Here is a 14,248-nt window from a genome sequence, read left to right as displayed (position 1 = left end):
GCTAGTGTGAACCCCAGAATTGGGGCTGATCGCCCACTACCAACATCTCAGTCTTATCACCATTCAGCAAAAGAACATTGGTAGTGTTATCCCTGTTCTCTACATTAAGCTGATCTGGGTATCATCAGCATACATGAAAAGTGAAAGACCATGGCTGCTGACTAGATCAGCCAGAGGTTTAACATAAATGTTAAAGAGTGCAGGGCTCAATGACACTCCACATAAAAAAGAAAATATAGAGGACTCATGTGGCTTAGAAAACCCTGAAAGGTACGATCCTGTAAAAATAGGGAAAAGGGCAGAGCCCTGAACACCAATATCTGACAGTCTCTGCAATAGGACCGAATGAGATACCGTGTCTATAGCAAAGCTGAAGTCTAAGAGAATGAGAGCAGCAATGCACCCCCGATCAAGTTGTTTCCTAAGATATTCTACTGCATCTAAAATGGCAGATTACGTACTGAAACCAGAATGAAATCTCAACTGAAAGGTGAGCAGCAGACCAGAGGTCTCCAAATAGCAAGAGAGATGGGCATTGACATGCTTTCACTATGATCTTGGCACAGATAGATGTAATGAAACTGAGTGATATTTAATCCACATTTTAGGATCTAAGACAGGCTTCTTCAGCACTTGAGCCATGGTAGCATCGTCATGGGATATATATTGATCCCAATCTAAATCTTTATTTGGAAAACGATTTTGCTGTCCTGCCTCACCATCATCAATGTTGTCAAGCTTCACCTGCATCATTAGCCTATTCCTAGTCACCCATTATCACCTCACACTCGTGTTAATCACCAGCATCATAGTTATCACCCTGAATGTATCCTTATTTGATACCCCTCTGGGTGAAGAAGGGATATGGCTGTTGCCCTCTAAGTAGAAGGCATTAGAGGTATTGGCTGAACAGGTATTTGATCTTTTAGAGGACGACTAGGCTGTTGATATGGGGCAGTTGATGATGTGGTCATGCCCAATGAAGCCAATCTCACTGGACATTTGGTAGTCTTTGGAGTATGCTTCCTGGGAGTGTCCTCACCTACTCCTTATCCTGTGTAAAACAGTGGCTGAGTTTAAGTCTGATCTTTAGACACAGGATCTGAGTGCTATTTTCCAGTTGGGAAGTTTGGGAATGTGACTTCTCCGAACTGGGTAACAGATGTATTTCTGCTTCTTTACTCCACAATTGAAGGCTCCACTTTCTCTTGAATAATGGCCAGTGTCAAACACCTTTCTCGGCCCTTCAGTGTCTTCGCTGAAAAGATGGTACATAAATCTAATTTCTTTAAAATATGTCCTAGATGAAGACAGTTAGTCTTTCAGGATGTGGGGCACCCATGTAGATTTTATTCTTCGCACATGATTTGCAGATCTTGAATGAGGACTGCTTGACAAAAGCATCAGTCATGCTTAAATCCTGGGATGAAAAAGAAATAGAAATTGTCCTAAAAGAGGCTGGAAAATTAAGCACTCAGATTTCTTTCAGGGAACCACTGAATAGCTTTCTAAGAAGAAACAATTTGAGTAAAAACAACTCAAAACTGCTGTGAAAAATATTCCTTTTAATGTAATTATAGGATGAGCTCAAGAGTATTCCATATCACTAGATATGAGGTAGAAAATCTGACAATAGGAAGCCGCTGGGAGCGGAAGTGATCTGGGTTCTTTCACCTGATGGCCACACACATAATGAAGTTTTTTGATTGCACGGAGTCTATAGGTTTTCTCAGCATTACTGAATGTCTTATACACTGCGATGTTAACAAGGACTACAGAGTCCTCCCAGTGTGACAAGAGGGAACAATTCAAGCAGGTGAGTCTATGAAAGATCCAAGTTTAGAGAAAGTTTATTACTGTGTGTTGTTGTGCTCAGTGATGGTATCTTCCTCCTTCAGAGTGCCTTTCAACTATGGAAAATGCAATTTCCTGCTGTATTTCGTTTTTTGTTTAATACAAATAAGTTCCTTGTTTATGCTGTAATGTTTCAAACAAATTTTGATGTTATTCATTGTTGTTATAGATGTTCAGAGACTAAGCTGAATATCCTAATGAACACAAATGATGAAGATAGCAGCAGTGAAAAAAGAACAAGTTACTTACCTTCGGTAATGCCTTATCTGGTAGAAACTCTGTCTACCAGCAGATTCCTTACCTTAGAATTATCCCCAGGCGTCAGACTGGATCCGGAAATTTTTCGTAAGCAGTACGCCTGTGCGCCAGTAGGCGTCGTCGTTCAGCTCCGCGTACCATAGGCGGTGTTGTCCACAATAGAAGTGACATGTGCAGTGCCCATGCGTCACGCTAGCACCCTGACGTTAGTTTCTTTTTGCAACATTCCATGCCAGGAGGCACGAAGAACACTGACCACTGGTGTGGAAAACTAGGGCCCTGAAAAGGGAACAGCCCTGTCCCTAGAAATCTGTTCGCAATTAGGGGAGGATAGGTGGGTCAGTAATGAATCTGTGGCTAGATAGCGTCTCTACCAGATAAGGCGTTAGCGAAGGTAGGCAACTTGTTCATCTGATTGAAACTTCTAGCTGCAGATTTCCTACCTCAGAATAGATATCCAAGCAATAGTTCCCTGGAGGTGGGTCTATGAAACCATTTCACACCAAAAAGTCCTGGAAGACCAAATGGGCAAAGGGCCCGTCCTGACAGACCCGACTGTCCAAGCAGAAGTGCTTTGTGAATGCATGCAAAGAGTGCTAACACAGTGGTCGGAGTCTTTGTTTTGGTGGAATGAGTATGCAAACCCTCTGGGGATTGCTTCTTGACCAATGCGTAGCAAATTGGAATGCAGAGTATGATCCATCTAGAGATGGTCCATTTCTGCACAGCCTTTCCCTTCTTCACTCTGACATACCCCATGAAGAGTTGGTATCCACCTGGAACTCATTCGTGTGGCCAAGGTAGAACGACAACACTCTTTTCGGTTCCAGGTAGTGGAGTCACTCCTCTCCTTAGAGGGATGTGGCAGAGCATAAAAGGTATGTAGGGTGATGGACTGGCCTACATGAAAGTGAGTGACAATGTTAGGCAGAAATGAAGCTCTAGTGCGAAGAACAAGTTTGTCTGGGAAGATGTTCAGGTAGAGACGCTTGAAGCTCATTAACCCTTCAGGCAGATGTTATTGCCACCAGGAAGGCCATCTTGATGGTAAGCCTGGGAGGACAGTTATGCAGTGCCTTAAAGGCAGCGCACCTCAATACTAGATTAAGGTCCCATTGAGGCGTGAAGGTGGAAACTTGTTGAAGACCTTTCAAAAACCTATTTACAACAGGGGATTTGATCAGGGTATGCTGATCTGGCAGAAAGATAGCCCATTAATGTGCCCAATGCAGGGTCCAGCTGGGGAAGAGAAAGGATAAAGAGAAGAACCAGAGAGAGAAGCAGAAAGAGCGTCAACCTGTTTTTCTGCATACCAAGCCACAAATTTGTCCTAATGGCAGGCTTATACATTCGTGGAAGAGGGATGCCTGGCTGCCAAGATAACATTGCAGACTTTGGGCGAAAGGTCAAAAACTGACAACGTCATCGCTCAATCTCCACGCACGAAAGTGGAGCATTGACAGGTTCGGTTGGAGAACCCTCCCCTACTGCTGCGACAGAAGATCCTCCCCAAGGGGCAGCCTGATCGGAGGACCAAGGGCCATGCTCAACAGCTCGGTATACCAAACTCTCAGAGTCCTGTACAGAGCCACAAGGATGACTTGGGCCATGCCGTTTAGGATCTTCTTGAGAACTTTTGGCAGGATTGGTGTGGGTGGAATAGCGTACAAGAGGCCTGAGCTCTATTTAAGACAAAAAGTGTCTCCAAGCAAGAGTCGCCTTGGAAACTCCAGTGTGCAAAACTGCTGACACTGCACATTCTCGCCAGTGGTGAACAGATCTAACAAAGGCTCTCTCCACTGCAGAAAGAGACCTAGTATCACCTCCAAATGGAGATGCCACTCACAATCTGCTAGGCACCTTTGGATGAGTTCATCCGCCCGGGCATTCAGAGAACCCACCAGGTGTTGAACCACCAGGGAAATGCCCTGGCATTCTGACCATTTCCATAGACGCAGGGCCTCTTGACAAAGGGTCAACGACCCACCCCACCCTCTTTGTTGCAATACCACATGGCAGTGGTGCACAATCCTGCCCTTGATGGAGGGTAGAAAGGCTTTTAATGCCAGCCAGACCACACAGAACTCCAGTAGGTTGATGCTGGAGCCCAGAGGCCTCTGATATCCACTTCTCCCGGATAGCCGCCCCACCCCAGGAGTGACGTATCGGTCACTACTGACTGGGGAAGGAAGAGGGGTCTGCCGTTGACTTGATTGTTGTTTGTTAACCACCACTGCAGATCTTTTGCAGTTCCCTCCAAGATCTGGACCATGTTGAGAGATTTCCCTGATGCTGCGCCCACTGGAACTTTAGGTCCCACTGCAGAGTCTGCATAAGCCAGCGGACATGTGTCACAAGCAGGATGCAGGAGGCCATGAGGCCCAGCAGCCTCAGTCAGTCTTGCCAAAACCAAGGATAGAGGATGAAACATCAGTATCAAAGTCTGAATATCATGGATTCGCCGTTTGGGAAGATAAGCACAAAACTGCCCCAGGTCAAGAACGGTTTTGATGAAAGAGAGCATCTGAGAGGGAGTCAGGTGTGACTTCCGCCTGTTTATAGTGAACCCCAGCAAGTACAGGAGGTCCGCTGTAGTCTGGAGGTAGAAGACGACTGCCTGGGATGAGCCTGCCTTCAACAGCCAGTCGTTGCGATAGGGGAAGACTGGTACGCATGAACATCCCACTTGAGCTGCAGTCATCGCCATCCCCTTGGTGAACACCCGCGGGGTGCTGGCAAGGCCAAAAGGGAGCATGCCAACTGAAAGTGCTTGTGGCCTACTCTGAACCGCAGGTAACATCTGTGGGCAGGCAGGATGAGAATGTGAAAATATGCATCCTGCAAGTCCAATGCTAGCATTCAGTCTACCGGGTCCAGGGCACACAGGACTTAAGAGAGAGTGAGCATTCTGAACTTCTACTTTTTGAAGAAGAAATTGAGAGTGTGCAGGTCTAGGATAGGACAAAGGACACTGTACTTTTTGGGTGCCAGAAAGTAGCGAGAATAACATGTACAAACTTTGTCTGGCATCGGCAACCTCTCCACGGCTCCCTTGGCCAAGAGAACTGCCACTTTTTGGCAGAGTAAGGAGAGATGGTCCTCTGTCAGCCTGTCGTAAGTGGGTGGCATGGGTGGTGGGGAAGTTACAAAGGAGAGGGAGTAGCCCCATCGGACAATCTGCAGAGCCCAGCTGTCTGATGTTATCAATCTCCAGTGGGGCAGGGGATGGTGTATCCTGCCTCCCACTGGGCGCCCATGGTGGTTGTGGGCACCTAAATGGGTTTGGAGGCTGCGGCTGCCGGGGAGTGTTGGACTGGCCCGACCTCTGGCTGCCTGTCCTAAGCCATGCAGAGGCTGGAAAGCGTGTGCGCTGTGGTGGCTGGGTGGGTAAAGACGTGGCTGAAAGCTTCTTCTGTAGCCACGAAAGAAGTGAAAAGCAAACTGGTGTTGGGGGAGGGGGGAAGGGGTCATGGAAAGGCCCAATGAGCTGGCTCTGCTATCCACTGCAGTGCTGAGCGCGGCTTGTCTCCAAAGAGACTGGAGCCATCAAAGGGCATGTCTATAAGTTACCATGGACATCCCCTGAAAAAACAATTGCCCTCAGCCTGACGTGGCGCCAAAAGGCCAGGAAACCACTCTGCCTAGCAAGTTGTTTGTGTCCAGCTCACAACAGATCGTGAACTTCGCTGTATTTCTCCCGTCTGGTATAGCTTGGGAGAGTATGCCCAAGCCTACTCCAGGACCATGGGCAGCACCTGCGCAACTGAATCCCATAGAGAATTGGAGTAACAGCCCAGAAGGCGTGCAGCGTTCAAAGACAACAGTGCCAGGCTAGTGGAAGAAAACATTTTCTTGACAAAGGTGACCAGCCTCTTGGATTTCATACCTGGTGGTGTGGTAGGGAATGTGCCAGGATTTACCCGAGAGTGAAGGCTTAGACCACCAAACTCTCGGGGTAGAGTGTTGCGTGAGGAAACTGAGGCCCCTATAGAGGACAGTGGCAGTGGAAAATTGTCCTGTTCACAGGAGCCCCTGAGAAGGGTCTGGAGATCCATAGGGGATTCATTAAATGGGAGAAGCGGTTTGGGGGGGGGGGTCACTCCCAGCTGAAGCACATCTGTCAAGATGTTAGTGAGAGCAGGCTAAGGTACAGGACCTCTGTCGCACTTTTCACCACCATAGCAAAAGAGTCTTCCCTCCTCTGTAGCCACGGTGGAAGGAGAGACCATGCTAGCATCTGGAGAGGTGTCCGCAAATTCCTCACACCAGTCAATTTTGTGGTCTAGGGGCAGATATTCCTGAGGGTCAAGTGGCCCCTCCCAATCCTCCCCAAGTCCCAGCCCATAAGAAGAGGGCTACAGTTCCAGCTTGGAAGGCATGGCTCCAGTCAGTGCAAGAGTCTGTGTCAGACAACACTTTCTGGCTCTGTGTCGGATTCGGGGATAAGAATGGGGACAGTGTCAGAATCGGAGAAGATCAAGGTGGTATGACAGGCGCTAGTCCAAATCCATATGTGGATCCAAGGGGCCCAGCTGGAGTCAGGGGCAGAACCACAGGCGGAAAACCAAAAGATGCCCCTCCGAACCCATGGAGCCCAAAGGCACGCCAGCAGAGTCGGTGCATGGCCTTATGAAATTTGTGAAGTTAAGTAGGGGTTGCACCGGCTCTTGAAGAAGCACAGAGCTGGCAATGACATAGGCTCTACCACAGAGCCAGGCCTCGAATGACGATGCTACCTTGTCTTGTTAGAGGTCTTTGACAGGTGGGGTGAAGTTGAATACCTATTTGACTTCTTGCTCTTTTTCTTCTTGTGGGATTCACCAGAAGACGACTTTGAGTGTGCCGAAGATCTTGGGCTCCCTGACCGATCCCAGGCCCTTCCCATCAACCAGGATCGGGATAGTTGCAGCGTTGAACATTGAGCGGCAAGGAGTTTGAGGGAATGTTCCCTCAAGGCTTTGGGGTGCATGGGGTGGCAGTCGATACAGGTCTTCAGGTCGCGATCACGCTTGAGGCACCAGAGGCATCCAAGATGACTGAAGCCAGCTTTTCTAGTAGATATCCTGCCACACCAGGAGAAGAATTCTCAAAAACATTAGACAAAACGTCAAAATAGAGTTATTTAAAAAATGACAAGGGTTTCTCTCTCCCAGGATCTGCGTTGACTTGCATGGAACGAAAAGAAATCTGCGGTGGCGACTACATAGGCACCGCGCACGACCCTTACAGTGTGGACAATGACATGTGGAGCCAAACAACGCCCCATACGGGCATGCAGGGGTACTGCTCACAAAAGAATTCCAGATCCAGACTCATGCCTAGGGATAATTCAAAGGTAAGGAATCTGCAGCTAGAAGTCTATTTCAGATCCTGGTAAAAACTTGGAAGAACCATCCAAATACATCAATGGACTCCGTATTAGATTATGTGTTGCTCAATGACATGTACACCTTAAAACAGGATTAAAGTGGCATCAAATTTTACTAGTATACTTTATGGAACTAATCAGGGAATTCAGTGCTTTAGAAGGTGACAAGACCATTTTAAGCTCACTTTTTAAAGAGTGCTTGAAGCGCCTGGAGCAGCCCACATGCTCCTAATCCATCCGTCAATTTGATACATCGCTCCACTGCCCCTGAAGCCAAGCTGAAAAGTTTGCTCACGGACTGACTGAGTTCCTGCACGCAGTCCAAAACCTCCCCATGTTCCTGCAAAGAGAAAAAAAATGTCTCAACCACTGCCTGGCCTGGCAATCACTCAGTATTACAGATAAGAATCCAACTACATTCCAGTTGCCCAGCAAAACAATAACCAACTGGTACAGCAGAAAAGGCCTGAAATATCAGTGGGACACACCTATGAGGGAAGAGGTTTGCAACTAAAAGAGCAACAGATTAATAAACATTCAAGGACATCATTGGGAAGTAAGAATACATGGACAGGAGACAGATGATCTCAGAGACATAGAAATAGACAAGCAACAGCAATGGAAACACTGAAAGTAAAGTAAAAACACATTCACGTGGAAGAAACACATAGGGGAACAGGAAGCCACCTACAACTGAAATGGATCAGAGGCATACACCTGCAGACTTTGACAAATATATCAAGTATGCTAGCAGAAAAACACCCACAGAGTTATTCCTATTGAGGAGGATAAAAATATGCAACATGAGCAAAGGAACAGACCTGTGTCCGAAGAAAATAACTTCAGTGGTTGTGGGGAACAGGAGGAACATCAGAAAACAGATGGTAGTTTGCAGAACACAACAACAAGGGAAGCAAGTAAACATGCAGTTGCTGGGTAGTAAACTCAAGAGGCAGGGCTGAGTAATACTCCTAGATGTCCAGGGGGAACTTCCTGAAGTAGCAGGGAAGGGAAAGATACAAGTTACTGCTTCTCCATCACTGGTACCTGATTTAAATTCACAAACACTGAAATGCCTCTGCCTTTGTGGGATACCCGGGCACATTTCCCTTCTGAAAATAAGCATTTTGAAATAGCACCTAATAGAATAGGGCTTAATAAAATTCTTACAATAAATACACTGAGAAAATATGTAGGTATGAGGCAAAGTTAGTCTTTGTTAAATAGTGAATTAGAATTTGTAATAATCGTAAACGTATTTGGCCCAAGACTTCATTATTTTCTTCAGAAAATGAAAAGCAGAATTGGGGTACACAAGCATTGTTACTACATTGGGTAATATTTGTTTTTTGACATTTGTTTTCTTTTTATAGAACTGAAAGATGTTCACTATTTGTAAACTTGCACACACAACAGACCATAGATTAGCAACCCTAATCATTGATATTCTCAAAATGAGAGGAACCAGGAGCTTTTTAAGCAGGTTCAGCACACGTGCTCCCTAACTGAAAGCGCATTTTCAAAGACGGTGTGCAGTTCCTTAAACAAAGTGAAAGTGTTCAGGTCAGTGGAATAGCCTCCTTTTGGAGGAAGTGCCCTCACACACCAGAGGGGCGTCATGCATCAACATTTGGGCATGCTCCTCGTCTGGCCGGCACTGCAATGCCCGATGGGCACTCGCGAAGGGGCTCTCTGGGGAAGTTCTTTTTGATGAAGCCGTTAGGTGTGTGGGGGTGTGTGGAAAGAGATGAGTAGTGAAGTGAAGGGAAGGACAGTGCGTTAACATAGGTTTAGGAAGGCCCTATTGCATACATTTTTATTCAGGGGACTTACTAACCTACCTAAAAACTGTTTGACCCTATCTAGATGCAAGGATCCTTTAGGGCGGGTGTACTATGAATAAAGGGGTCGACATGTTTCTTGCCATTGTTAGCCCCTAAGGGGTCTCTTGGCAATTCATCAGGACCAGTTAAATAGGAGATTATCCGAAACTCTTACACTACTGCAGGGCTGGTGATTTTCATGTCAAAGAATGCTTTAGTTCCCAGCCTTGCAGACTGATACAGTTTTACCTTGTATTGTTCGACCCCACACTGGTTGGGTCTGAGCTGATGGGAGCATTAGCAGAGCGTGTCGTTCACTCACGACTGTAAAGGCGCGTGGCAACTAGCCCTTCTCCTACCCCGGCTCTGTTTTCTGTGAAAAGGGAGGTTATTCCACTGACCTGAACACTTTCACTTCGTTTAAGGAACTGCACACCGTCTTTGAAAATATGATAATTAATATGCCAGCTGGCAGTAATGAACCGAACGAAAAAGAAAGAAAATGAAATAAATGTACCCTAAAATGTATATATCTAGCCTATATTCTAATTAAAAGGCTCATCACCATGACCTGGAAGTCAAATACTGCCCCAACATTGGCGAAGTGTCTGCGAAGTTTAAGGTAATGGGTCACGGCAGAAACAGACACTAAGAAAGCCATGTGCAGCCCGGAGGGATTCAAGGATATATTTGATGCACTGGAGGCCAAGTCAGATAAAAGGCCCCTTTGAACCACCCGTAAGGTAATTTTAATGGAAACAGAATATGAAAACTTGTGAAGTATAACCCAGCATGTACGTATATAAGTGTGGGGGCCAATGTTTAATGGACGGGTATGGTAGGACGGTCCTACCTCCCTTTCCCTTCTCGGCCTTGATAGCCATCACTGGATGTAAAGGTTAGTGGAATGCTGAGCACACACCAGAGCAACCCTATCCTGATAATGGGAAATGGAAAACTGCATAAGTATGTTAAACAAATAGATAAACTGGTATCCTCAGTACCACTCAAGTATAAAACTGCCACTAATAAGGTAGTGTAGACATGCCCACAAAATTTCACTAATTTATTGATTTTTCAAGTTACAGTTTTTTTATACTCTATATAACGCGCCATTCATGTATTCTGGATTTTTATAACATCAGGCTCTATACAAAACAAAGCTACAAATGATGTGACTTGTAGCACATCACTTGAATATGCTCAATAGACACGGGTGGTGATTTAATAGGGTAATGGCGCTCCTAACGGAAATTCACAAACCGGTATATTCTACACCTTATCTTGGAAGCAGTGCTGTAGGGTAACGAGAACCACCCGTCTCCCCGTCATGTTGTCCACCCAGCAAAACACTTGGAATACAGTCCCCAGCACATGCACAACAACAATTAACATATGATCATAATCCCCAATTACGGGGGAATATCAGTTCGTAAATTTGTCCCGGGACACCAGAACCCTCTATCGGCCCTTCTCCGTGTAAGTGCTCTCACAAATTAGTCCCAGGGGCGACGAAACGAGTGTTGGCTTAGGAATTATGACAAATGAATAAAAGTTAAAGAAAGAAAGAGAGAGAAAAAAAGAAAAGAAAGAAAAAAGAACAATAAAGCTGAGAATTTACTTTTGATCATGCGTTAATTGGTATTGTGCGTGTGCTGGGGACTGTATTCCCAAGACATGAATATGTTTTTAACGGAAGCCAATAGACTCACAAGAAGAGTATGGGCTGTCTATATGTAAAGAAAAAGCAAATAAGAAAGAAATACTTTAAAAAACTAGGGTAGTGGGTAACAAAATCACACTATGGTAGCATAAAAAAACAACTATTTGGTAAGTGGGACAAAACACCAACTAAGTTAGAAAACACATCAATTAGAGCAGTAGGAAAAAAACCAAATAGGACAGCAGGAAAGACACAAACTAGAGCAGCCGGACAACACACACTAAATAGATAAGTGAGAAAACTCGCAGTAGGGCCGCAGGAGAACACCAATGAAGGCAGCAGGAAAATGCACATTAGGAAAGCAGGAAAAAAAGACAACTAGAGCAGCGTAAATACCAACTAGAGCTGTGGAACGCCTCACCAGGAGATGCACAACAAGGGCATCGTAATACATTGAGAAAGGTTAGTCAGATACAGCAGCATCGGTTGCAAAACATCAGGGGCCCTATGATGGATAGGTGCACTTTTTCTTTTTGTGCCACGGCGCACTTTTAAGTAGGTGCACCAGGCGCAAATATGGAAAGTGTGCCCTATCAGGTTGAATGTGCATGCGTCCTATGTTGAATGCACTGTCCCTAGGGCAGCACATTCAAGAAACATACGGAGCAGTGACCCCCGCTTACACTTTCAAAAGGGATTAGAGATCCCCCTTGCAGACGGGTGCAGTGAGGCACTGCATCCTCCTGCAAAGGAATGTCTGGGGGGGGGGGGGGGAGGGGGGTCCATGGTCCCTGCTTTCATTCCTCCAGAGGGCAGTCTTTAAGAGGCAAACTGAAAGTGCGACACCATTTTGAGGCACACTGAAAGTGGGCCTCCTAAAGGCATGCTTGCCTCTGCGCCCACTGGGGCAGAGGCAAAGAGTTTCCCTCATTTGCATGGGGCCACACCCCATGCAAATGAGGAAACGCCTTCTAATCAAAGCACTGGTGCTACATGTGGGCCAGATCTATCTAAAGTGTTTGCGGCCTCTTCTGAAATATTGAAGTGCCCCAAGGGCGCACAAAGGGGACGCAAATGCCCGTTGTGCCCCTGAGGCACGTCTGTAATACGGCCCAAGTAGTGCAAAACACCTAGATAGGTTGAGGATGTACCTAGAGGGACAGCGGAATACACCTAGATTGGCAGAAGAATGCAACTAGAGGGGCTGTAAAATACAGCTGCAGGAGCAGTGTGACACCCTAGAGGTCCTCATCTCAAGTCATTTCATAATCTCAATGGGGTCTGCAACTAAAGTAAAGATGTTACCGGCTCTCCTCAGGATTACAACGGAATTACCGTGATCCGTGGTATTTCTGTTATTTTTCACTCAAACAGTTCAACTGCCCCAAGCAGCAGGACTATGGAGGGGAAGCTCCCTGGCAAAATGAGATATTAATGAGGGAATCCAGTCCAGTTCCTGATTCCACAACCCTTCCCTCCAGAAAATACACCTAAAGTGGCAATAGAATAAATTAATGAATGCAAGTAAATGAGCCAGGAGTGGAGGAAGACTCCCTGATCAAGAGTGCCAGCAGAAACAGATCAACAATAGAGTGTAAAATATCAACAAATGTAGGAGAATATAGTGTCAGCTTAATACCTCTAAGCATAGTGTAACAGAATATAGACTGAACATATGGAATGGCAGCTGGAACACATATCTGTAGCAGAAGAACACACCTACACAACCAGTGGCAGTAAAATATACCTATGAGGTCAGTGGCAACCCCTATGGAAGATAATATAACAATGGGGCCGATACTGAAATATACCAAAGGGGCAGGAATTGTAATATACAGAATCTATAGAATACATTTAACTGGACACGTAAAGTTACATAGGCACCAGAGTTTCAAGTGGCAGAAGTGACACCATAGTGTCTGGGAGGATAAGAGAGTTCAGACACTTTTATAGGACATAACTGGGGCCTTGACGGTATTACGGGATTGTAGATGGGGTCCAGTACTTAGGAAACATTAGAGATATCTATAGGCCGGTGGGCACAACTGATGCTGATGGTGTGCATCAGATATAGATTAAGTGCAGCTCTAATTCAGTAGGTATGTCATGGGTTCTGAATTTCAGAAGACATTGCAGGAGCCCCAAAGTTCCTGGTGCCAGGGTAATACATTTGGAAATTCATGGCACAGTGCACAGAGAAGTGATAATCTGAAAAGCTCAGATGGAACCAGTTTTGAACTGACGTGATAGAAGATGCAAAGGGAATGGGGGCTCTGGAAATTCAGGAAAATGAAAAAGGGGCCCAAATCTGGAAAGGAAATTTGCAGGGATCCTTTGACTCAAGGTCGGAAAGACCCTTACAAGGACATTGTAGAAGTCATTTGGCTCCATGAGTTATTCAAAGAAATGGGAGAATCACTGGGAATGCTAGGGCACTTGAGGTTTTATGTTACTACGACAACTCCAATATGTAGGAACGGATTGGTGTCACTACAACGCAGGCTTTTACAATGCCTGCCGTTACAACGCGGTTTTTACATCGCATACCACTACAACGTATAGTGCTTTTAAGCGCTGGATAGTGATTTATTTAATTTACTATTCCAACTCCAGTCCCAGTGGATAGTAGGGAAGGTGTTAGATAGTAAATGAAATATATTCCCTATCCTAGAGCGCCCCCCAGCGCAATGCGTTGTAATGGTTTGCGTTGTAATGGTTGCGTTGTAATGGTAGTGCGTTGTAATAAATGCGTTGTAAGTGATGTTCCCCGTAGGAACTATCTGAGCATCTTCAGGGCTATGTGGAGCATACAATGCATAAAGGGCATGTTCACTCCTCCGCAAAATTCATACCAAAGGCATGGCACTGATCTGGATCAGCAGGTTGGACTCCTCCAGGTCCCCATACTGCAGCTGATACGGTGCATATGGCCCAAACACTGCTTCCACCAACTCCATCACCTTCACCAAGTTATAGTCACCTAAAGAAGAATTGATTGATATAGTTAGGACTTACAGCACATAAAGAAAGACATTCTGAAAAAGCTATGATTTGAAAGAAAAGATAATTAGGAAGAACAGAAAAAAAAATACTGTGATGACAAGCGTCGCCCATTTCACCCTGGGTGCCTTAAGTGTCTTCGGCTTTACCCAGCTTCTCCTATCATATCAAGCATATTGAAGAGCAGGGGGGGGGGGGGGGGTGAGCTGGTCGTAATAACTGGTAGGAGGATATAAGGACAAAGAATAATGAAGATTCCTTTAAGTAATGAGGAACATTAGC

The 14,248-nt window shown here is 45.7% G+C and overlaps 1 protein-coding gene across 2 annotated transcripts in view; it reads right to left on the bottom strand.

Annotated features, from left to right (window-relative positions):
• Positions 1-14,248, bottom strand: part of COG7 (component of oligomeric golgi complex 7) — a 199,680-nt gene that overhangs the window by 72,520 nt on the left and 112,912 nt on the right. For both annotated transcript variants that reach the window (XM_086940442.1, XM_086940443.1), the window contains exons 9-10: positions 13,819-13,946; positions 7,666-7,820 (exon numbers count right to left, since the gene is read on the bottom strand). In XM_086940442.1, coding sequence (XP_086796568.1) covers positions 7,666-7,820; positions 13,819-13,946 — 283 coding nt within the window. The remainder of the gene's footprint in view (positions 1-7,665; positions 7,821-13,818; positions 13,947-14,248) is intronic.

Source organism: Lissotriton vulgaris, chromosome 10 (genome assembly GCF_964263255.1).
Source record: "Lissotriton vulgaris chromosome 10, aLisVul1.2, whole genome shotgun sequence".
Taxonomy (NCBI): domain Eukaryota; kingdom Metazoa; phylum Chordata; class Amphibia; order Caudata; family Salamandridae; genus Lissotriton; species Lissotriton vulgaris.
Note: the sequence above shows the minus strand (reverse complement) of the source record. Positions and strands in the feature narration are given on the sequence as shown.